General features: G+C 42.2%; 2 protein-coding genes across 4 annotated transcripts in view; both read left to right on the forward strand.

Moving 5' to 3' along the window:
• The window catches only part of LOC142497805 (IgGFc-binding protein-like), a 362065-nt gene that overhangs the window by 193845 nt on the left and 142280 nt on the right, over nucleotides 1-25940 (forward strand). The gene's annotated exons all lie outside the window — the stretch shown is intronic.
• On the forward strand, nucleotides 205-20170 carry LOC142497804 (IgGFc-binding protein-like). 3 transcript variants are annotated; one of them, XM_075606149.1, is made up of 5 exons: nucleotides 205-303; nucleotides 8532-8585; nucleotides 10651-11874; nucleotides 13496-13698; nucleotides 17831-20170. In XM_075606149.1, the coding sequence occupies exons 2-5, from the start codon at nucleotides 8534-8536 to the stop codon at nucleotides 17867-17869; spliced, it is 1518 nt and encodes a 505-aa protein (XP_075462264.1). In that variant the 5' UTR covers nucleotides 205-303; nucleotides 8532-8533; the 3' UTR covers nucleotides 17870-20170. The 3 variants fall into 3 exon arrangements, with proteins under 3 accessions (XP_075462264.1, XP_075462265.1, XP_075462266.1); XM_075606150.1 differs by lacking the exon at nucleotides 13496-13698 and having other exon boundaries at nucleotides 207-303; nucleotides 10651-11879; XM_075606151.1 differs by lacking the exon at nucleotides 13496-13698 and having other exon boundaries at nucleotides 207-303.

Here is a 25940-nt window from a genome sequence, read left to right on the forward strand (position 1 = left end):
TGGTGTATGTCTAATGCTAAAATTACATTAACAGACCTATAGATAGGGACCCACCATAAAGGCCTTCATATGGGTTCCTAGCTCTATGGCTGGTAATGGTATTGGACCTTGGTTTCATGCCAGTCTGCTTGGAGAGGGCTGGGTTATTTTCTTCCTGTAATCTGTAAGGGTGGTTTCTCCCCTGGTGGTTTATTTTTTTTTCATATACAAATAGCCTCTTGTGATGAGCATGCGATCGTACCCTTTATTATCAGTGTCCTGGACTAGATAAACTGGGTTCCATCCTGGGGCTGAAGGGAGCAGGTAAGTGTCTTCAGACATATCCTGGAATGAATGCAAAATTCATGACTTTGGCACAGAGGTTGCAGTGAGATTCCGATTTATTTCGATTATTTCCCAAAGTCTCTTAGCTATACAGCTGGTGCAAATAATGGTGCAAACGAGCAGGCTTTTGAAAGTAAAATAGTCCCGATTTTCTGCAGCTGGGAGACTTTGATATATAATAAAGAGAGACATATTCAGGCACGTTCACTAGCGTTATGCTTTTGGTTCTAAACATTGTTTCTGCTTTGGGTTTCGGGTTTCCCAGAACTCAACTGGGTTTTGGATTTGTAGAACCTTTGCCGCTGGGAGACTTTGATAAATAATGCCCTGAATTTATACCTGAAGTAACAATAGAGATTATGGGGGTTATTTGCTATCGTCTCCCGGCTGCAAAACTGGGACAGCGAAGAATTGCAACAGATTTATCAAACAAAACCTCCTACTGCTTAATGGGATTCCTTTGCCTACTTTGCTACTGGGAGACTTTAGTTAATAGACCCCAATGTATCAAAGGGCTCTGTTTAGCAAAGTCTCTCTGGTGCAGTATTTTGCCCCGTTTTCGCATCTGAGAGACAGAGCCCTTTGCCACAGAACCGCACGTGTGTATTGTGGTTATAAACTCTCTCATACACGCACCTTGTATATCCAAATCTAACTTTCCCAACCCCCGGAATGTTTCCCCACCACAGTGCTGGGACCCCTGCTTTTTAATTTGTTTATTAATGACCTTGAGGTTGGGCTCGAGAGCAAAGTCTCCATCTTTGCAGATGATACTAAATTATGTAAGGTAATAGAATCAGAGCAGGATGTAATTTCTCTTCCGAAGGACTTGGAGAGACTGGAAACGTGGGCAGGTAAATGGCAAATGAGCTTTAATACAGATAAATGTAAGGTTATGCATTTGGGATGCAAGAATAAAAAGGCGACTTACAAATTAAATGGAGATATATTGGGGGAATCCTTGATGGAGAAGGATTTAGGAGTGCTTGTAGACAGCAGGCTTAGCAATAGTGCCCAATGTCATGCAGTATCTGCAAAGGCAAACAAGATCTTATCTTGCATCAAATGGGCAATGGATGGAAGGGAAGTAAACATAATTATGCCCCTTTACAAAGCATTAGTAAGACCACACCTTGAATATGGAGTACAATTTTGGGTACCAGTCCTAAGAAAACACATTATGGAACTAGAGAGTGTGCATAGAAGAGCCACCAAATTAATAAATGGGATGGACATTCTAACTTAAGAGGAGAGGCTAGCTAAATTAGATTTATTTACATTAGAAAAGAGGCGTCTAAGAGGGGATATGATAACTATATACAAATATATTCAGGGACAATACAAGGAGCTTTCAAAAGAACTATTCATCCCATGGGCAGTACAAAGGACTCGGGCCATCCCTTAAGGTTGGAGGAAAGGAAATTTCACCAGCAACAAATGAAAGGGTTCTTTACAGTAAGGGCAGTTAAAATGTGGAATTCATTACCCATGGAGACTGTGATGGCAGATACAATAGATTTGTTAAAAAAAAGGTTGGACATCTTTTTAGATGGGAAAGGTATACAGAGATATACCAAATACAGTAGAGGCAACATTTATTCTAACATTTGCTGTAAACTAGCCGGGTTACATTCTGGGTATGTGCTGGGTATGTTCTGGGCTAGTTTGAGGCACGTTTAAGGCATTTCTGCATTGACTAACAACCCATAGGATTAACACAGCAGGGATCCCTGGCATTCCAATTCAGTTTGAATGGGACTGCCAGGGACCCCCGCTGTTAATCTGATAGGCCATTAATCAATGCAGAAATGCTGGGGCTAGTTTAAGGAAAGTTTAAGGCATGTTTTCAGAATGTACCTGGGTGTTTCCTGGGTTTTTTGGGGACTTGCCACAGGTTTTTGTTCGAATAAGAGTTGCCTCTACTGTAAGTATACATGGGAAGGATGTTGATCCAGGGATTAATCCGATTGCCAATTCTTGGAGTCAGGAAGGAATTAATTTTTCTCCTTAAGGGGGTTTTTTGTTTGCCTTCCTCTGGATCAATAAGTATAGATATAGGATAAAGTATCTGTTGTCTAAATTTATCATAGGTTGAACTTGATGGACGTACGTCTTTTTTCAACCTCATCTACTATTTAACTATATGTAACTATGTAACTATGAATAAGATCAGGGAGACTAGTTACTAATGTCTCCCGGCTGCAAAACCAGTGCCAGAAACAGAGTCATATTCATCAAACAAGAGGAATCCCAGGGAAAGCAATGGGGAGTTTGTAATTTGTTAATTCTGGTGCAATCCTTTTGCAGATTTTGCCAACTCTCTGATGAAGTAGCTTATGCTACGAAACGCGTTGGATAGATGTTATAAGCCCTTATGACTATCTTGTTCATAATCTGCGTGCTGATATTATTTTGAGTCTTTCAAAACTTTGTGGAATCACATACGGGACACTTGATGAACCTGCCTGGCGGCGGTTTCCAAAACCTCTGATCCCTGAGGGCGTCCCATCGGCATTGAGCCGGGCGGAGCGGCGGTTTCGACGGCCCTGACCTGCAAGAGTTCCTTACCTGGACCCTGGAGACGAGTGGAGGGTTTTCTCAAAGTGCCGTGGCGGTGTGCTCCCAGGCAAAGATCTTTCCAAATGGATATCCTTCGATCCAGCGGTGGCTGTGTAACGTCGGATAACCCATGTCATTGTACATGAAATGCTGAATACTTTTTAATCTGATATACGCAGATATCTTACCCTAACAATATATATATATTTATTTTACATACTTCACCATGTGCGTCTGCGCTTGTGTTGTCTTTGTATTTCAGTTGATTTAATTTTATGGTTGTGAGCTTCCTCCTTCACATTTTTGGCAGTGCTCTGCCTTGTTTCGATTTTTGCATAAATGTGATTCATACAGTATGTGTCGGGCGGATCGTTTTTTTTTCTGCCACTATTTTTATTTCAGAGCTAGGGAAAGGAAAAGAGAGAACCCATTAGCATCTGCTTACCATCTATCTCTTAACTAAGGAGTGGCCAACTCCAGTCATCAAGGGCCATCAGCCAACGACTGAGCCACTGATTGAGCCATCTGTGCTGAAGCAGGAATACCCTGAACACCTGACCTGTTAGTGCCCTTGAGGACTGGAGTTGGCCACTCCTTTCTTAACTCCTTCTAGCTTCTCTTATTAACACTCCCCAAATACCATGGCAGCGCAAAACGGGCAAAAGAAGAGCAATATTTCTTGTCTTTCCTCCTCAGCCTGTATGTTCTACTCACGTCTTCCTTGCTCAGATAATGCTATCTACACCGATCACATCGATCTTTGGTCCAGATACATTGATGATGATCCACTGCTTTGGAAGTGTACTGTGGATCTACTCAGGCAATTTATCAATAAATTGAACTGTAACAACCATAATTTAAAACTTATGTTTGATGTTCATAAAAAACAGATCAATTTTCTTGATCTTACAATTACTAAACAAGACGACGGCAAATTGGAGACGACTATCTGTAGTAAGCCTACATCAATTAATAGCCTAATGATGGCAGACAGCCATCATCCCACATATATGGTTAACAGTATCACTAGAGGCCAATTTTTGGTCTTAGATGAAATTGTTCAACTTTGATTGAGTTTAAGACACAAGCGGCGGACATGACCAGTCATTTCCTCGAAAGGGGATACAAGACAAATGTTATTAAAAAAGCTTATCTGAGAGCATTACACCCCCCTAGATCTACACTCTTGAGTAATAACCAATGCGTAAATGACACCATCACTGATACAATTCGTTTTATTGGTACTTTTAATAGCCGATGGGGATCAATCCGCCAAATTTTTCAGAAACGCTGGCATGTCCTCCTACAAGATAATGACTTCTCACACGTCCTTCAGTCTATCCCAGATATGGTATACCATCGATCACGCAATCTTAGGGATAGACTGGTACATAGTAATTTTCAATCAAGAACAACAAGGGCGGCTTGGCCCTAAACCGTGCGGGTCATATGCATGCGGACGCTGCATGCCTGTTCATTCATCAAGATAACTAAAGAATTCGCTGAGTGACCTACAAAATAAAAAAGCTTTATTCATTGTCTTTCAACAGGAGTGGTGAATCGCATTGCATGTCAATGTGGTAAACTCTATGTAGGGGAGACCCGCAGACAATTAAATGTCAGGTTATTGGAGAAGCTTGGCTCTGTCCATAACAAACGTGACAGACCAATTGCCAGACATGTGAATGAGATGCACCAGGGAGATACTGCAGTTCTTCAATTCATGAGCATTGAACATATACCTTGAGGTCCCCATAAGGGGAATTGGGATCGTAAGTTATTACAGTGTGAGTGCAGATGGATTCCTACTCTGAAAGTACTCACTCCTTATGGCCTCAATGAGGGTTTTATTTACTCCTCATTTCTTTAGGGATGTCGTGAGATTTATTATCACCTGAATATCACCTCATATGCCATGGGTTAATATTACCTACACATTTAATAATATGTTCGTTAGATATACATGTTATTACACTGTTATAATAAATACACTATCACTGCATTATATATTGTATTTTAACACTGCTAGCACATTTTTATTTATTTTTTCACTTTTGGGGTCAGAGGTATCCAGGTATATTTGTGTAAATTAATTTTTAGAGTATCCGTTTTGACCTTTTTAGGGCGGACCCAATAGGTTAGCACAATCCTACACTTATGCATACGGGTTGACTCGTTTTTCCTGGTCCGTCCATTTAATGATGACTCGTGTGAGAATAGCGAGTTACTTACCTCTCTGCTCGATCCTCCCATAACAGGATAGGCTGCTTATGCTTGCACCTCCTACAAGATGGAGAATATTACAGCGCTCCCTTCCCAGAATATAGGGGTACCACCCCTGTCCTGGCAAGTTCATACAATCACACAGTAGCAAAAATACAACAATACAAAAATAGTACAAAATAGATTAAAGTAGTGATACTAGCCCTTCGTAGATTTGGCAGCTCAACCAGGATAAGATCATCCGTTAATCCTCAAACGTTAGAGGAAATGGTGGAGGTGGTGAGCGCACATGTGAATTGGCTATACAAAAAATATAGTACAGTGTCAGTCAGGCAATGTTTAGATAAACCACACAACAATTCAAGACTATAGCAGTCCTGTTGTGAGTGGACCTCACTCAGGGATCAGAGGATGGGGGTGGGTATATAACACTATAAATATATACTCACATGGCCATGTGAGCCCATGTGTGAGCCCCTCCAGTGACAAGATATCTTCTTTATTCAATCAAATTACTCAGGAGCATTACACCTAAAGCCGAGGCCATTGTGCCCAGAGCGAGCGTGCCCGCGAGTGCGTGATGTCACGCTCACCTGTAACTGGAGCATTTCCACAGTTACAGGTTTGCGCGACAGGGGGCGTGCCGGGAAGCATTCCTGTGACATCACGTGCACGGTTCGCCCTCATTGGTTGAACCATGCATGTGACCCAGTTGTCACGCTTCAAAATGAAATTTATTTGATTTCTCGCGCACCGCGCCCCTCTCGCATTGTCCGCAATCTTTTGTAAGTGAGAAGTACCTTCCATAGTAAGCACTTGCTATAATTATATATTTCTAATATTATAATAGAAATTAGCATTTATTTGGAACCTTTAATTCAAATATGAGCAATGAAATATATAGTCTTTGGTGTCGCTCCCATGCATGGTCACGCGAGCGTGGAGGTTGCAGCACCGAGGTATTAAAGCTGCAGTTCAAGCAATATCCTACATGTCAAACAAAACACAATGCACACACAAGCGCACTACGGATTACAGTAGTTTAAAATATGCCAATTTTAATAACTGGTCAAAAGACCACAAAACCACAATAATTAAATAATAAATCACAGTGGAAAAAACACAAAACAATAAACATATAAAACCTACATGGAATACATGGTCACTCCCACATATAAGCTTCTATGAAGCACAAACCAAAAAACACAAATGAAAATCAAAGTTAATGAAATGAAACATTCATAATGGAAGTTTCTATGCTTCGCAACAGCGTGCTTCATCAGGAGGACAAGATAAAGGCTGCTCTTTCGTGACCTCCAGACAAAGCACGCTGCTGCGAAACGTGTAGAGGTCACGAGAGGCTGCTCTGCACACTTACCCAGTGGATGTAACGGAGAACCAGGAAGCGCGAGCGGAGGGAAGCTCTGTCGTGTGTGGGTGCTGCCCGGACAATTTGCGCTAACACCGACCACCCGCTACCACTTGTGGTTAGTACCAGTTCCCCTCATTGTGGTTACCAATCGGGTTTTTCATAGAAGCTTCCATCATGGATGTTTAGTTTGATTAACTTTGATTTTCAGTCGTGTTTTTTGGTGTTGTGTGTGCTTCATAGAAGCTTATATGGGTTCAGAATCCCTATATGTGGGAGTGACCGGGTATTCCATTTAGGTTTTATATGTTTATTGATTTGTGTTTTTTCCACTGTGATTTATTATTTAATTCATTTGGTTTTGTGGTCTTATTACCAGTTATTAAAATTGTCATATTTTAAACTAATCCGTGGTGCGCTTGTGTGTGCATTGTGTTTTTTTGTCTTCTTGAGAGCTCCTTAGGGAGTTCTCTATTTTAAGGAGTGGTCCCCATCGCGCATAGCTGCAAATGGATTATTTCCAGCTGATTGTAGGACAGCACGAGCGCAGAAACCTTGTTTGTGATTTCCAATATCCTACATGTGTGTTTTTTTTTACAAATAAATCAGTTCTGTACTATGAGAGAATACTTGTAGCATTTAAAAAAAATGTATTATTATTTTAAAGACATTTTTAATGTATTCTAATGTAGCAAACATTTTTGTTTCTATAGAAACCATTTACAAAGTCACATCTCCTTCCCAGACAGGCTCTGGCTCTTGAGCCTTTACCCTCTCTCTAGCAGTGCACCGATTGTACTGTATGTACTGAAGCAACTGGCTGGTCACATGATCTTCCACACAGAACGTTGCATTGTGGGTACTGTTTTGCAGCAATAACTGAATTAAATAACTCAGAGCAAAGCGATTGATTACACTAGAACGGATCGATCGGCAATTTAGATAATCACTTATCAGTGTGCAGATTAAATTGATGCACATATTGAATTAAAAAAATGGCAGCTTGACCTGCAGCTTTAACGCTGTAGGGCGGTCACATTCAGAAGTATGGAGCGCCCGTAGCTCCCTCTATGCAGCAGAAACTGTTCTCAGCGCAGCGGACTCCTGCTTGTTTGTCCGCGATGCCGAGGACAGTAAGTATCGCTACATCCGTACTACCCATGTCTGCATTCTCCTGAGTAGAGATGGGCAAACTAGTCCAAATCCGGGTCCAGTGTGTGTATATATGTGTGTGTGTGTATATATGTGTTTGTGTATATATATGTGTGTGTGTATATATGTGTATGTGTGAGTATATATGTGTATGTGTGTGTATATATGTGTATGTGTGTGTATATATGTGTGTGTGTGTGTATATATGTTTATGGGTGTGTATGTGTATGTGTATATATATATGTATGTGTATATATATATGTGTATGTATATGTGTGTATGTATATGTATATGTGTGTATGTATATGTATATGTATTTGTATATGTATATGTATATGTATATGTATATGTATATGTATATGTATATGTATATGTATATGTGTGTGTGTGTGTGTGTGTGCACATGTTTTTTTTTTTGTTTTGTTTTTTAAATGTACAAATATAAAAGTCCAGGCTGCTAAATAGAATAGCACCAGATGTAACAGAAAAGATTTAAAAAGGAGATGGGGTGGATGGTGGATTTTGATTTTGCAGCTAACAAAAGAGACTGGGAAATGCTTGATATTTAAATGCAAAGCTCAACTGAGATTAATTAGATTAATCAACGAAATGCTGCAGTGAGGCAGCCTGAAAGCCTGGGGCCCTAATGCTTCTCCCCCACATAATAAACACAGGCTTTAGCCTTCCAATCGTCCAAAGCAGTTCGGAAAACTCCAAACAAGTCTAATGAATAAAATACATTAAAGTGATGATCATGTAGGTATGCATGAATATAGGTTTACCAACTATGTTGTTGCTAATTACAATTATTAATTATGTATATGTAAAATACACATATTTACTAAATGGTCTCGTGGCACTTAATGTTTAATTAACTCCTTCTTGTCTTTTTCCCCCCATCCAGCTATGGGGGCCCATGGAGTTGTCTATTTCTGTGTGTGGATTGCAGCGTTTGGGGGTAAGATCTACAAAGACAAAGCATAACATTATTAGTATCAGCATCCAGAATCCCTCGTGTACAAGGACGCTCTCAAAGAGCACGGTCCCAATGCGCATTCACTGCTCCTGGGGAGGTTGTATGCCGCTGAAATGCTGATTTAGATGTGTTAGCCTCCCCAGAGCTGCCAGATTATAATATCTCATTATAATGACAAGTATCAGTTTGATGAGTAAACCAGACACAATTATGTCTCCGTTTTCCGAATTTTCTCACATTTCCCCCCAAAAACCCACTCCCCCCAATACATTACAAAATCCCCCACCCCCCTAATAAATTTTAAAATACCCGCACTCCCCTATTACATTTTAATATCCCCCACTCCCCCAATAAATTTTAAAATCCACCAACTTCCCCAATACATTTTAAAATCCCCCCACTCACCCCAATACAGTATTAAATCCCCCACTCCCCCAATGCATTTTAATATCCCCCATACATTTTAATATCCCCAATACATTTTAAAATCCCCCCACTCACCCAATATATTTTAAATACCCCCACTTCCCAATAAATATTAAAAAAGACCCCCACCCTCCCAAAACATATTATAATACCCCCGCTCACCCCAATACATATAAAAAATACCCCCGCTCACCCCAATACATATAAAAAATACACCAACCCTCCCGGTACATATAAAAAATACACCCACAATAGATATTCAAAATTAGACACCCTGGGGATGGTCTTCTTGCCGGGTACGGTGGTTGTGATGGGCCCGACAGTCAGAAAAAGCAGTTGCCACCAGGCTCAGCTCTCCACCAGCTGCGGGGGCTCCATCACTCTGTCCCATGCAGAGCATCTAACTTCAGCGCGCGCTGGGCCCTCCTGTCATGTCGACGTGTGATGGAAGCTGAGATCCAGCTTATTTCCGGCACGTCGACGTCAGAGAGACCCGGCGCGCACCAGCATCAGCAGCTCTGCCTGGGACAGAGTGAGGGAGTCCCACAATTAGGGGAGAGCTGGGCCCAGCAGCAACTGCTTTGTCTGGCCGCCGGGTTCCCCACAATCACCATCCATCAGCTAAGCTGGTTATCAGCCCAAAACGTGTACTACTACTACTATATGTAAACCATATGAACAGTCTTAGGCACATCAATATATTACTTAGCTTTTGTCTGTTGGGGGGGATCAGCCACACGAGAGTTCAGAGAATCCCTCTTCTCTGTAGTTCCCATGTTCTGGACAGGACATCCCTGCATCAGCACAGTCTCACGTCCTTCATTCTTCTTCCTGGGGTTAAAACCCAGGCAGTCCCAGCAGGCTCCATGACCACCATCCAGCAAGTCTAGGGGACTCTGCCAGCCTCTTCTTGGCTGGGGAAAACTCTCTCTCTCCCCTTCTCTGGGGAAAAGTAATCTCTCTGTGTGCAGGGCACTTCCTGACTTATTAAACTCCTGTTTCTTCAGGAATATAGCCTGCTTAATTAGGTGCAGCTGCAGCAAGCTTCCCAGGAGGAGATTAACTGTTTGTATGCTGGAAAGCACCCCCTCTGCACTATTCCAGTACCTATAGATAGTGATTCTATCACAATATATATATACAGATCAAGTACTGCTACTCTGTGATCCCATAGAAGGAAGAAATGGCAGAGCACAACCGAAAATATCCACAAAATTAGGAGGAAAGTGCGTTATCCATAAAATATTTAATGGTCAAAAATGGAAAAATGGCAAGGCATTTCCCTACCAACATGTTTCGTGCTACACAGAGCACTTTATAAAGTGTCTCACATTTTAATCTGGTCTGTAATTGTTACATACTCCTATAATATATATTATCTTTAACTGTGCATGCAATGTCTTGTATATAATGTATACCATGTTCACTTATGTAACTATGTATTTGTAACCATGTATTATTTGTCATCATAACTATGCCCAGAACATACTTGAAAACGAGAGGTTACTCTCAATGTATTACTTTCTGGAAAAACATGTTATACATAAATAAATAAATAAATAAATAAATAAATAAATAAATATACCCTTTATTGATTATTTACCAAGCATTCTTTTTACAGGCTTTGGATGGGCAAGTTCTATAGGAACAGAATTTATCACCACTTTTATGCAGAATTCCTTCTCTGACCGTAACCTAGAGAGGTATGAGCTTCAGATCACTGCCCATTCTGAAAATACAGCTGTCACTGTCGTTGTGTTTGAGGATGCTTACAGCAGAAACCTCATCCTAAATGCTGGTGGCACCATCTCGGTCACACTTCCGGCATCGGTGGAAATCAGAGGGAGTATGACTTTTAAGAATACAGTCCACATCACAGCCGACAAACCCATCAATGTCCTCTCACTTAACCATAGGTTAAATAGTGCAGACACATCACTTTTGTACCCAGTGGCCAGTTTGGGCATTGAGTACTACCTAGTGACACCTAAAGAGGGACCACCTGGAACTTTTAAGGTGTTTTCAGTTGTGGCATCTAGAGAAGCAACATCTGTTGAAATTCTTTTGAAAGGAAGTGCCCAGTTAAATGGCCACAGGTATCAACCTAACAGCATTTTGTCTGTAAATCTAGCACCTTTCCAAGGAGTCCAACTATTAAGCTCAGATGATCTGTCAGGCTCTCGAGTGACATCACAGAAATCAGTGGCTGTGTTGAGTGGCCACACTTGTTCCCAGAAGAACACTCAGTGCAGCCATGTCTATGAACAACTATTACCTGTCTTTCGCTGGGGAACCAACTTTTTTGTACTTCCAATCTCCTTTCAAGAAACGCTTGACATAATCTTTGTTGTTGCATCAGACTCAACAGCGGTGACCTATACTGTGGGCACCAATGTCAGTCGTGTGATCATGGTGGCCGGGCAGGTTTTACAGATAGAAATCTTACAAGTGCCTCTGCACATCACAGCAATTATTCCTGTGCAAGTCACGTTTTTCAATAATGGTGCAAGAGACTCAAGGATTAAATATGAGCCATTACTCATGAATATCTTAGACACTGGGAGTTACTGCACCTCTTACTATATCTATGGACAAAGGGATGTGAACAATTATGCCATTATGATAGCCAAGAATTCTACAATCCGTGAAATCACTTTTGATGGAAGCTCCTTGATATATCCAAACTGGAGACAAATCCAGGGAACAGAGTACGTTTGGGATGAATATTTCTATGGAGACAGTTTCACATCCCACAAAGTAGAACACCCCACTGCACCATTTGGTCTGCAGAGCGTGGGAATTGGTTCCAAGTTCAGTTATGGCTCCCCAGCTGCGTGTGTCAAAGGTACGGTACGTGTGGATAAAGGAATGAGCTTTGGTAATATATCACCTCTGTAAATGAGAAAAAATGCATATTTTCCTATTTTCATGTTTCTGTTCACCACAGATCACCCTATCACCCTCCTTTTAGTTACGTTCCTCCAATTAGTAATAATGGAGCACATTTCAGAATTTCTGAGCTATAAGTTGAGTTCCATTGAAATAACGTACAGGTAAACCCCGTTATAGCGCGGTCCTCGGGGGCCACCCGATCCGACCGCGCTAGACCCGGGGTCGCGCTAATAAAAAAAAATGGACGCAGCGCGACTGATTGGGAGGGAGGGAGTGGGGAAGGAAGGAAGGAAGAGGTATCCGGAAGCCCTACACGTCCCCTAGCAACGGCGAGTCCAGCCGCAACCTGCTCCTTACCTCCCACCACCGGCATCCATTTCCTCCCCCCCATGCCCCCACACCTACACCCCCTCCTCGGCATAGCCCACGCGGCACTCCGAGTCCCAGCCTGCTCCTCACTCACCCCCCTCCTCCCGACACCCCCCCTCCTCCCGACACCCCCCCCTCCTCCTGACACCCCCCTCCTCCCGACACCCCCCCTCCTCCCGACACCCCCCCTCCTCCCGACCCCCCCCTCCTCCTGATGCCAGCTCCACTCCGATCTCAGCAGCTGACACCAAAGGTAGGGAGGGGGAGTGGGAGGTGTGGTGTAGTGTGCTGTGAGAGTGTGTTGTGAGTGCTGTGAGAGTGTGCTATGAGTGCTGTGTGCTGTGAGAGCTGTGTGCTGTGAGAGTGTGCTGTGAGTGCTGTGTGCTGTGAGAGTGTGCTGTGAGTGCTGTGTGCTGTGAGAGCTGAGTGCTGTGAGAGTTTGTGCAGTGTGCAGTGTGTGCAGTGAGCAGTGTGTGCTGGGAGAGTGTGTGCTGGGAGAGTGTGAGCAGTGTGTGCAATGAGCAGTGTTTGCAGTGAGCAGTGTGTGCAGTGAGAGTGTGTGCAGTGAGAGTGTGTGCAGTGAGAGTGTGTGCAGTGAAAGTGTGTGCAGTGTGTGCAGTGTGCAAAAAAAAAACCCGTGAAAACCGCGTTATAACCGATTTGCGTTATAACTGGTCGCGCAATAACGGGGCTTACATGTATTTGTAATTTATTGTCTGTTCACAGAAGTAAACAGACTTATATAGACTGAAGAGACCTATAGGCCACCCATCTGTTCTTTTTCATATACAGGGAATCATCAAATCTGTCCCCTATTAATATATGTTAAAAATAAAACAACCCACATAGTGCGCTCAGAGAAATCTCTTATGGATATTAGAATCCCAGTTAATGGTGTTGAAACCAATATATATATATATATATATTGTGGCAGGACGGCCTCGCGGCGGGGTCAGTAAGATGCTAGACACGATGGGAAACGTTAAGCTATAGTGGTTTATTAGCCACAACCAAAATAAAGTATGTGTGCCCTGTCCCTTTAAGAAACTACTTTCTAGAAATTAAAGCCGATTCCCGTTAGGGAAACTAACTCACTTCTTGAGCCCTTACTAACAGGGCAGCCAGCTAATCTGGTTATGCCCAAAACATATGCTATACAAAGGATAACCAATAAGTATAATAATAAAGTCTTATCTGTGTTGCAGCTCCAGTAGAAAACAGGAACACCGGTTCCGGGGAGAAGGCTGTGGTCAGCTCGCAGCAATCTGTATCTTTATACCGGGTTGGGGCCCCAGCTGGTCCCAGCAGCAAAGCTCCTCGCAGGACTGGGGGACCAGAGCAACAGCTAGGGCTTCCTAGCCGGGAGGGGTCTCTCCAGCCTCCTGGGAGAAAAACAAGATCACCTTGTGTGAGCAACTTCCTGCTTTTTAAAGCACTTGTTTCACTGATGAGTTCAGCCCCTGTTTAATCAGTCTTCAGCTGTGCTTTCTTTCTCTGAGGAGATTAACGCTCTGTGTACTGGCTGCAGCATCTCTCCATTCACTGTTCCAGCCTACTGAGTCAGTGACTCTGTCACAATATATATAAACAATTATAAAACAGATTTAATAATAAATGGAATACAGGTAAAATAATACAAAGAAAAACAACAGGAAGTAGTAGGAAAAACAAATGTTGAAAAATAGTTGTGGATGAAAACAGGAAAAGTCACTTTAAGTAATTGCTGAACCAGGCTCCTGTTGCTTTACATAGGGTTAATCCTTGACCCCAAGAATGATGAAGTAAAGAATTCCTAGAACAAAGTGCAAATAAATTGCCTCCATGGTGAAAAATATTTGGTGATTTTAATGGATAAAATAATGATTAAAATGCACTCACATCGTGCATAAGAGCAGTAACCATGTATAAACCACTCCATCTCCCGCTCCTCAGTCGTATGCCTCCCCTCCAATGCTCCTAACCGCTGCTCAATTACTTTCTGATTTAAAACACCCTCTCCACTGCCTCCCGTGAGCTTGAGGGATCTCCTGCAGTCGCCTAGATGTCCCGAGCCATGCGAGCGATGAGGTGCGTGATGACATCTGGTGGGGGTGTAACCAGCAAAGTGACTTGTCCTTCTCCTCTCCTCCTACGCGTTTCGCTAGAGCACAGCAAGCTTCTTCAGGGATGTAAGATACATGTTCTAGCAAAACGCATGGAGGAACCCCCTGCTACCGGTCTCGGCTCTGGTTACGCTCCCACCTGATGTTATCACGCTCCGCATCGCTCGCCACACTTGGAACATCTACACTGGACTGCAGGAGATTCCCTCAAGCTCACGGGAGGCAGTGGAGAGGGTTTTTTAAATCAGCAAGTAATTGAGCAGCGATTGGGAGCATTGGAGGGGAGGCATAGGACTGAGGAGCCAGTGATAGTGTGGTTTATACATGTTTGATGCTCTTATGCACTGTGTGAGTGTATTTTAATCATTATTTTATCCATTAAAATCACAAACTATATTTCCCCATGGAGGCATTTCATAACACGTTCTTCTAGGCATTTGTCATGAGAATGGAGTTTATTGTGTTCCTGATGGCCAAGGTACATGATGAGTTAACTTTTGTCTCTTTCAAACTTGCTTAAATGTAGTTGCTTTTTCTGCTGTGATCATGAAAACAAGGGGTGGAAAATAACTGGAATAGTATGTTATGAGAAGCTGGGGTATAGCTGTACTCCCCCCTGGCCTTCTCATAGCTGGGATGTTGGCTGGGTGCCTGGATGTGTCCTGTGATCGCGTGTGTCCAACACAGAAACTAATCAGACCCCCGATTGTGGATGAGACTGAGGATATACCTAGTGCTCAGCTCTTCGTGCAATACAAACGTGATCACAGTAATATACTTACCAAGCATTTATTATCTAAGAAATTATGGGGTTCCCTTGGTTGTGGATATCGTGCAGAATCATGATTGCTGTAAGATCCCGAAGCTAAGTAACCAATAAAATATATTTACTCATAGTAACAGGTGTTGGTATTATTCATGTGTGCACTCGTGGCTGAGATCGACAATCCGAATCAATCTCTTGAACAAGTAATTTTCTTGTCAGAACATTTGGCGACGAGGACGGCATTGTCTATCTTATCTCGAGTGCATGTGAATAATTGTATTGGGCCTGGGGTTGCTTTCTTTGTTGCAATAGTGTGCTATTGTGTTGCAAAATGTTTAGTGAGCTGGGTATTTTTACTAAAAAGGGGGGGAGTGTCCATGTCAAACTGCCTGGCTGAATATCAGATACATGGATATCTGTAGTTCAGGAACTGAGTAAACATGGGCTTCCAATACACCCTGAGAGTGGGTGTCCCCTAAGTGACATGGCAAAAAGATTAGATGTATCATTGTACGGGAAGAAAGAATGGAAGGCTGCAAGCCATGTGGGTTTGATCTTGCTACAGGTAGTGTGTGCGAGTTGCAATGTGAAGTGGATGCATGACGGTCCGAGGTCCAGGCTCTTCAAGGTCAGATTAATGTGACAAATGAATGTCTAAGAATGGCAGTTCGGCGTGCCGAGAGCATGGAGAGAAAATGTGTTGTTAGGGCTACAAGGGCTACCAGCAAACAACAACAGAAAGGGAGGAGGGGTCGTACGACCCACCACATGCGACCAGTAGTGGAGACGGTCACATGGATCCCCACGGACTTTGAGTCCGAGGACGGGGAGGGGAGTGAAATGGAGGTAGATTTAGATGACCAAGAGGGAGTCCCTAACCTCCAAGCAGGCCCCATAATCACTAAACACAGAAAACAGCGAAGAGATAGAGGGGATCATGCAGACAGGCAGACTGTATTTAGGGACTTACAGGATATAGAGACAGAGGGGATGAGAGACTATACCCAAAGGGGATTGACAGAAATGGGAAATCATTATAGGCAACGGACGGTGGAATCCCTATACTTGTGGATACTGAGACTCTTGGATGAGAGGGGGGGGCAGCATTCTATCTAGGAGGTTCTGGCCATGGGGGCAATGATGGTGGATCCCAGGGTCAGACAAATAATGTGACTGGCTAGGGGTTACATTGTCAATTTGAGCCTCTTGGACTTAGTGCAGGACTCTGTCTCCCAGGCATATCCTAACCAGAGTGACCTGGAAACCACAGAACCATGGCGTACTGTAGGGGAAGGTATAACCAGACTCCGGGTTTTGGGTTGTGCGGGAGGATTAAAGGGCTCTGAGTGGGAGGGACCAGATCTGGCTCTGTTCGCTGCTGGCATGAGAGCCTCGTTATTGATGACTGCCCCATTCACTATGAATGCTCCCCTGTTATCCCTGTTGGGAGGTTTGATGTGAGATGCAAAAGTATATGATGCCACTTCACTGATGGGACAATTGGGAGACTTAGAACCTCCCCTAACACCTGGCCCACTTTGCCTGTCTGTGCCACGACAGATCAGACTGAGGATAAAGGGGGGGGAGGGGGAGAAACATGACGTGGGCCGTACCTGGATCAAAGTTACACGTAGGATGTGGATAAAGCTATTGAAGGCATGAGAAAGATCTACAGATCACAGCCCCACATCTGACTTACTGATATTGTGGAAGAGGTTAAGAAGTGACCAGCAGTTTACCCAACAACCAGATGCGTCCAAGGTTTATAGGACTGACGGTGAGATTAGCTCCGCTGGCTGCACCCCCTAATCCCCTCCAGAGTTATTAACTCCTGAACTCCCGGAACTAACTAGGACTGAGATTTATCCTTGGGGGGGAGGGGCGGGAGGAGGGGAGGCTGACACACAGGGACTCACAGAGACTGGGTGGTGCCCCAACCCTTATGACAGACTGGTGTGTCCCCTCCCCCGACCCTAAAGATATGTATCACTAGAAGGGACAGATGCCCATATGTAAAGATACAAATCTGGTGGGGAACACAGACAAATGGTCAAACAATGTTAGCACTGGTAGACACTAGAGCAGAAGTTACCATTATACCCGCCCCTAGTGATTTCAGCCCAAGGTTTAGGAGGGGCCATTACATATGCAGTCTGGTGGGTTGTTACCCTAGCAATAGGGAAGCCCCCCCCCCTTCAGGATACCTGTTGTAGTCGCACCTATTGAGAAGGGTCTCCTAGGAATAGATGTGTTGCTGGGACAAAGTGTGGCCACAGAATGGAGAGTGTTTACATTTGGGTTCCCACAAAAAGCCTAGGGGGTGGGCAACAGAGGAGGTGAAGATAGTGACTGATACATATCAGGGGCAAATACAGCTGACTGGGACAAATGTAGATGGACATATTGAGGTAGGCACCAAGCTTGGTATAGTCAATATAGTCGTCCCAGATCCCAATGCCTTTCAGGTGGACTCAGGGGACCCTGAGTTACAACAGGGAACTAAGGTTTGGGTCCTGGATCCATCTGGGACAAAGACGAAAAGGCGGGGGGGGGAGGTAATTGCAGCAGGACAAGGAAGAACCTGTTTAGCACTCATATGTGGGGATCATAGGCCTGTATACCATCCCTCGTACAGATTAATACCAATTGCCTAAAAGTTTTTTTTTTGGCAGAGTGATTCCAGATCCAGGAGCCACCCTTTGGTCAACTAACGTCTTTGTGACCACATGCCAGCAGTATGCCAATTCATCTAACCAAACTAACTGCTGGATCTGAGGTGCCACCTCCAGGAGCCAAGAATCAGGCTATCCCTATGTAGGAATTCCGTGGTCCAATCAAGATTGTGAAAATTGGAAAGATCATCAGATATTTTGGACTCGTGTCTCCCTAATCAATAGTACACAAGGCTTACTTAAATTGATGTTCCAGCAAAAGGGCTCTATGTTTCTACAACACCGTTAGTGCCCAAGCATGTCATGTAGGCCACTCACAGTGTTCAGAGTTGAGAGGGTGCATTGTGGCCTGGAGGGGAGGGTCAGGAGGCAATTACACCTTAAAAAAGATTATTATGGGAAACCAGACAAATTTTATGTTATATTGGCTATGTGCTGCCATCTGACATAGCCCAACTTTGCCCCAGGGGCGTATAAGGAATAAGCGCAGCTCATTTGTAGGCAAATCCCACGGCGCTGTGGGTATTGCATTCCCTTCTTATGGGTTATGTAACACTGTTTCCCCCTCCTCCCCCAATGGCAGATACACAGCTTCTGCTAACTAAAGTGTGGTGCGAGCACCTGTGAGGGTCATGAGAGCTGAGCTGATCTGCCGTGGTATGGAGACCAGGAAAGGCTTTTGGATATCATCTATAGTTCTTTCTGTTTGGTGTTCAGCGCTTCCAGCTTCAGTGGGCTCTGGTAGTACCAGAGACAGTCCTCTCTGAAGCACATCAGTCATACACACCAAGCACTGACTCAACCCAGGCTGGTTTATGATTAACGAAGGGTCTTTATTTAGCAGTTACTGCATCAGATCTTTCCAGCAGTGCAAGGGTTCAGAGGGTTCCAATCTCTGGATGGTGCTTGACCCTAACAGTATGAGGTCATCTTCCAGGTCAGATCTTCTCTCAGTCCCCAGGACTGAGAGTGGGCCTACTCATCCCGCCATGGTAGAGACTCACAGCCCTCTGCTTCTGTTCTCCTCAGAACCAGGAACAAGACTAATCTATTTTTGACTCTGCCTCTCATTCAGGAAGCAGAAGGGACGGGCTCCTGGTCTATACCTATCCTTGATAGGCTTACACAGGCTATGAGTCACCACCGCACTTCTGTCCATCAAAGAGGAGCACAAGGGGGTAACAAGCCCACAGATTTAACCTGTTATTGCCAGCAGCTAGCAGGGACTTGCATAACAGGGGGAAAGACAGGTAGAAAGAAACATACCCTGTTACAGTTACATTTAGTTTACAATCTTATTGGTGCCTTAGCCAATCTATTAGACACCGCCCTCAATTCCACTGTTGATGCTATAGAGAAGTTAAGTATTGAACAGGTACAAATCAGGGCTGTAGCTTTGCAAAATCGTATGGCATTAGACTATCTTCTTGCTGCAAAGGGAGGTGTCTGTGCATTAATAGGTAGGGAATGCTGCATCCACAGTATATACAGGACAATTTTAAGGCTATAGCTGATGATATTGTTCAAATAGATGATGTTCAAGTTAAGTTACGAGACGGTGATAACTCTGGGTGGTTTGCTTGGTTAGGAGATGTGGTATAAAGATACTGCAAATACTTATCATGATAGTGTTATGAATTTTATTATGCATATTAATTTGGAAACTATTGATGTGTCTCATGTCCTGCACCACTAAAAACACTGTACAAGCTTTACCAATTAAGACCAGGCCTGCATATGGATAGGCTAGATGAACCTTCAGAGACAGCAGGTGGTTATAAATGAAGTCTGTTTCTGTCTCTGATGGTTCATGCATGCAAATATTTAGTCAAAGTTTTTTATTTAGTTTAGCCTAGGCCTCAGGAACAAGAGGTGGACTGTAATGAAAATAGAGTTTATTGTGTTCCTGATGGCCAAAGTACATGATGAGTTAACTTTTGTCTCTTACAGACATGCTTAAATTTAGTTGCTTTTTATGTCATGATCAGGAAAACAGGGGGTGGAAAATAACTGGAATAGTATGTTATGAGAAGCTGGGGTATAGCTGTACTCCCCCTTGGCCTTCTTATAGCTGGGATGTTGGCTGGGTGCCTGGATGTGTCCTGTGATCATGTGTGTCCAACACAGAAACTAATCAGACCCTCAATTATGGATGAGACTGAGGATATATCCAGTGCTCATCTCTTCGTGCAATACAAATGTGATCACAGTAATATACTTACCAAGCATTTATTATCTAAGAAATGATGGGGTTCCCTTGGTTGTGGATATCATGCAGAATCCTGATTGCTGTAAGATCCCGAAGCTAAGTAACCAATAAAATTTATTTACTCATAGTAACAGGTGTTGGTATTATTCATGTGTGCACTCGTGGCTGAGATCGACAATCCGAATCAATCTCTTGACCGAGTAATTTTCTTGTCAGAACAGCATTCTCTACCCTATTAATATATGGGTTTTTTTTAAATAGGGAAAAGAAACCTATGGTTCAGACATTCTATCCTCAAGCTTAAGTATTTCATGACAAAATGAATCCCAAAGGTATGTCAGTGGTCATTATAATCTGTAGAAGATGTTAGTCCTAGATCAGGAGACCCACATTACCAAACCTTTGATGGGCTGTATTATGACTTTATGGGGACCTGCACATACACTCTTGTCAGGATCTGAGGAGACGTTGGAGTGTGTCTTCCAAAATTTACAGTCCAGGCCAAGAATGGGAATCAACGAAATATGCGTGTCTCCTATGTGGGTCAGGTCACCTTCCAGACAAACAACTACACAATCGAAGTCAAGAAGTCAGAGGTTGGCTACGTGAGGGTGAGTAGGGAGCTACAAGTAGTTTTTTTCCTACACCCCTCATTTCCATGTACTTTCCTTATGTCCTCAGAATAAGTTTTGTATGCCTTTCTTTACATTTTCTTTCACCATATACTTTGTTATGAAATACTATATATATATATAAATACTAAAATGTAAGGGTTCATTGTTCTGGCCAGACGGTGAGCTCTCTCCTGAAACCCAGACAGCCCCCCTTCTCCAGCTTAAAGAATGTGCAGAGATACATTCCAGACACGAAAGTTAATTCAAAGCTCCGTAGCTTCAAATTAGGTTTAAAAGAAGTTTAGTTTAGATAAGAAAAGGGTAGGACATTTTTTATTAATACAGTTTGCAGGATCAGACTATTTTGTTTTATTATTATAAGGTAAGTGAGAAATATGTGTGTTGTTGGTTTTGTTTTTGTCTGTGTGTAACCAGTAAATACATTTCAATTTTATTTGTTCTGATTAAGATTTGTTTGGGAATTGTTTAAGATGCTGGTAAAAGCTTACAAGCACACTGTTAACAATGTCTCGGGGTTTTTATTTTTTGGGTTGCCATGAAAATGTTAGCGTGCATTGGACTGTAGGAGAAGCTCCATTTTTTAAACTCTGAGCTGCTCAATACAGTAAGTCAAATGTTTTTTTCTGTTCTAACAGAGTATCTATAGAGGCATTGTATGTTGTGGAGTAAAATGTATGATATGTCACTCTATAGTATAGAATGTTTATAGTGTATAATGTTTAGGATTAATATGTAGTATAATTTAATATACATATATACAAGAGTAGTGTTTTAAACGTGTTACCCAGTGTTGCAGTGATGCAAAGAGTGTGTTACTAGGTATAAATATTTACACAAACATATTTTTATTGTGTTATAAAAATAAGTAATACTGAGTGTGTATGTTTTTATGTGTGTAGCGTCAGAAGTGTGCTCAGTACTTCACAAAGAATACAGTACAGGGAATTAGTTTGGAGTTCGATACAAAATTATTTTTCTACTGTAAATATAACTGAATATGTGACACATTTTATAACTTTTTACTATTTTCTCTCCAAAGGTGTGTCACTTTGAATCCTCATCTATAATTTCTCATTTTAAAGAATGTATCTCTGAGAATTTCAGATTTTATTTTTTATTCTGATGGTTCGTGTCGGAGAGATACAGCAGAATAATTTGATGTCAAATTATGTTTGTTCCCAGCATGAAGTTTTAAATGCAAATCTCCTAACTAAAGTTTCGGGGTTTTTATATCTAAAGGTTTCCCTATTGCCTATGCTATATAGTATATGTTAAAGATCTACTACAGGTTTTATTTTTACCATAAGCAGTAGCTATTGTTAAAATCGCTGCACATATACCTTTTAAAGACCCTATTTCCAAGATGTTCTTGTATTAGGAAGCTATTTGGTGGGAATCATGGGGGGCTACTCATAAGGATATATATGTATGGACAGTACTCAATAGTCTCCCGGTCTTCCTATTGTTTTTAATGTTATATACTGTTCACATAGTACGTACATGGGTTATATGTGAACAAGAGAAGGGATACATCTGCAGCTAATATAAAGTAGCCAAAGCTATCAAGCCCTCGCAGATAAATTATTTTTTGCCCATGAGGCTCTTTTGGTAATCTATAGATCGATTTTATTGAGTTACCCAGGAGTTTGTATTTTCAATATGTACAGTATTATTATGATTTGTATTTTTTTTGACTGGGTTAAGATCTGCCCCTGTCTATATGCGGACAATAAGACAATGGTAAAGAAATTGTTAAAGGAATTTATTTCTAGGTATAGATTATTAAATAATATTTACTCAGACAGAGGAACATAAATTATCTCCCTATGAGACACTTTTGGGAAGTATCAGTAGTTCAAAGGAACTAATTATTAAGGACCATGTTATTTATAATGAAACAATTAGCAAGTATTGTATGCAACTAATAAAATGTTTGCAGTCTCTCCGTCAAAGTTACAGGTCAAAGTTGTACAGATTATATTCAAGAGCCTGAACGTGCACCTACTCAAGCTTGGAGACTGCGTGATGGTTACATTGTTTAAAAGAAAATATGCATTACAGCCCAGGGGGAAGGGCCCTTAGCAAGTATTGCTTATAACCAATACAACTGTCAAGGTTGCGGAGCTCACCTCGTGGGTTCATGTGACTCATTGTAAAGTGGTCTCCCCCACCAGGGACCCATTTATACAAGTCTTTAAAGAACCAAAAGACATTTACACAAGTTTTTACAGAACTATAAGACATTTATACAAGTTTTTTATGTTTGAAGAATCAAAAGAATAAGAACTTTAAATCGTCATATTCATTATAACTGAATTATTGTTTATTATTTTTATATTTTTTTCTATGTTTCTATATTTTAGATCCTGACATATAGTTTAGGATTCTGACCGGAAACTACCAAAGAGATCAGTGGATGCTGGTTGTGTTATTATTAGGGGTTATTTGTAGTATTATTGTTATTATTATTTTTTATCTGGTAACTAAGCATAAGGGGTACGAAGATGAAAGGGGTACAAATTCTATTATATCTATGTGTGTTAGGACAGCTGGGGATAGCAGAGGAGAGAAATGTGTTGTTAAATTTAGTATATAGGGTGTCCATCAGTATTAATATTATATTTAGTTATATGTCTACATATATTTTTAGGTGCTGCAGGAAGAGTGAGTTATATACTCATACCTATTAATATTAAAGGCTATGTCAAGATTCAATGTGTTTAGAACCATTTATATAGAAGAGCTGAACTGGCAATGGTTTTATATAAGTTACAAATAGATAGACCCCTCAATATAGTACCGTATATCTATTCAGAAGATGCGTACATATATTCACATCTAACGAAAGATCAGAGAGATAGGATGTGTGAAAATGATACTTATTCTGTTGGAGATTTCCGTCCATTTACAGATGCAAGGAAATATTTTGCTGTAAAATACAGTATGTGAGGGGTTATAATATATTTAGGCACATCTAAATGCAAGCACGCTATGTATTGTGATCTTTTCAATACTACTGGACAATTACAATATTGTTATAATAGCTCAGGAGATTTTATTCCTGATCTGGTACTGAAAACGAATGTAACTGTAAGAGCAGAAATGTTTGTGCTGTGGTGGGAGAAGAGTGTTGTATTTATAAATCTACGTAAGTACCAGCACTCACTGTCTAATAGCTAAATGATGAAAACAGTTGTAATGCAGAATAAACATTTAATAATAAAATGAACCAGAAATAAATCAAATGTGTTTGCAGAAACCAGTATCACAAATGGGCATGTCACAAAGTGAGGGGTGGGGGGGGGGGGGGGTTGAAGGAAAAGGGGAAAAAACATGAAACACAAGGAACATACACAAAAAAAACGGAGAACGGAAAGTATGCTAGGGGGGCGACGTTTCGAGGGACTACCTCTTCATCTGGCCCATTCCCCCTGGTCCAAAAGGACCGAGAGGTACTTCCCTAAGCCTCCCTTCCCCTATACCTGGTCAAATCAGACACCCCTGAAAATAGCTAGTAAACATATAGTGTAAGCTAAATACAGCTAAACAGCTAATAGCAGGGCAGCAAGAATCCACTAATGGTACAGTTAAAGCTGAACACAGCTTGCAAGAAAGCAGCTTGCAAATGAGCACCAAGAGTCCACACAGTCAGTGAAAGGTTAATGAGAAAAATAAATGAAGTGGCCAAACCCTCAGTGGCTCTGCTCCTTCAGCTGCTCGTGTGGAGTGCTGAGGGATGAGATAGCAATCTCAGCTGCTATATGTAGTAGCTTTGGCCGCCGCTCAGTGACGTCACGTGATTCTCCTCTTGCAGGCTAGCATCTGTCAACGTGGCAGTTCAGAACTGAGCATGCGTCAGCTGTTCTTCCCCTCTGGTCGTGAAGGGACATCACTGCGCATGTGCAAGTAATCCCGATCAGTCTCTGACTCCAGTGGAAAGCAGTCTCATAGTGATGCAGGAGAGAGTGAAGGCAGCACTCCTGGTGGTCAGCACAGCAGCTCCACCTTGTGGTGCTTGATGCTCTCGCAGTCACTTGTAGGAAAAACATAAACAGGGATGTAGAGCACAGTGAGATTAGTACTGATTCAATACTTGGAGTCAATATATGACCCTGTCTAGATGAAAGGTACCAGATAACCCCCTTCACTAAGAGACCCAGTGAAATGGATAAAATCAATGTAATATAAAGATCTGAATAAACCTTAATTGATAAACCATAGGAAAAAAGAATGAATAAGTCACTGAAAGAGAAGAGATCAGAGACTTACCCACAGTTAAGGGACTGGACAGAGGTAGGTAGAAATGACTAAGGTGTCTGGATGGATCACTCACAAGCCAAAATCCAGACGACACCAAACCCACACTCCATGATCTATAGAGCAATTAGACCCGTAGTGTGCTGTCGGTCCAGGTCTGGTGGGGAGGATGTCATGCGGAACCTATGCGGCTAAATCGGAGGGACACTAAAGGCACTACACGGTGTGTAATGATCCATACCGATCAGAAATAACAACTAAGGTCCATTTCTTTATTAATGCCTCTTGGGCTTACCGTATCTAGGCGCCTTATCCATTGTGTTTATCTCTGTAATAGCATCCTCTGTAGGTCACCTCCGCGCCGCTTTCTCCCCACACTATCAATGACCTGGTACCTCAGCTGGCTGGCATTATGCCCTGCTTGTGTGAAGTGATGGGCAACTGGTGCGTCAGGATCACCCCTGCGGATGGCTGCTTTGTGCTGTCGAATCCTATCCTTCACCTGTTGCGTCGTCTCACCCACATAACCAAGTCCACACGGGCATTTAATGAGATATACTACGTTTTTAGACATACATGTGTAGAAATCCTTAATCTGGTACATCTGTCCAGTATGGGGATGTCGAAAAGTGAGACCCTCTTGCATACTATTGCATTGACTACAGTTCAAACATCTATAGCAGCCCAACTTAGGGGTGCCCAGGAAAGTCTGTCGCCTCTCAGTACCCCCAATGTCTGCTCTCACAAGTCTATCTCTGATATTTCTACCCCTTTTATAGGAAAACAGGGGTTTGAGTGTGAAGGCTGAAGATAGGAAAGAATCATTTTGTAATAAAGGCCAATGCCTAAGTATGATGTTTTTAATTCTACCTGATTGAGTGTTGAAGGTAGTCACGAAAGGTATTGAAAATTGTTTCCCTGGGCGGTCACCCTGTGGTGTACCTCTTAAGAGGTTCTCCCTAGGGATGGCCTCTGCCTTATCACGTTGTGTCTTCAATAATGATTTAGG

Source organism: Ascaphus truei, chromosome 6, assembly GCF_040206685.1.
Source record: "Ascaphus truei isolate aAscTru1 chromosome 6, aAscTru1.hap1, whole genome shotgun sequence".
NCBI lineage: Eukaryota > Metazoa > Chordata > Amphibia > Anura > Ascaphidae > Ascaphus > Ascaphus truei.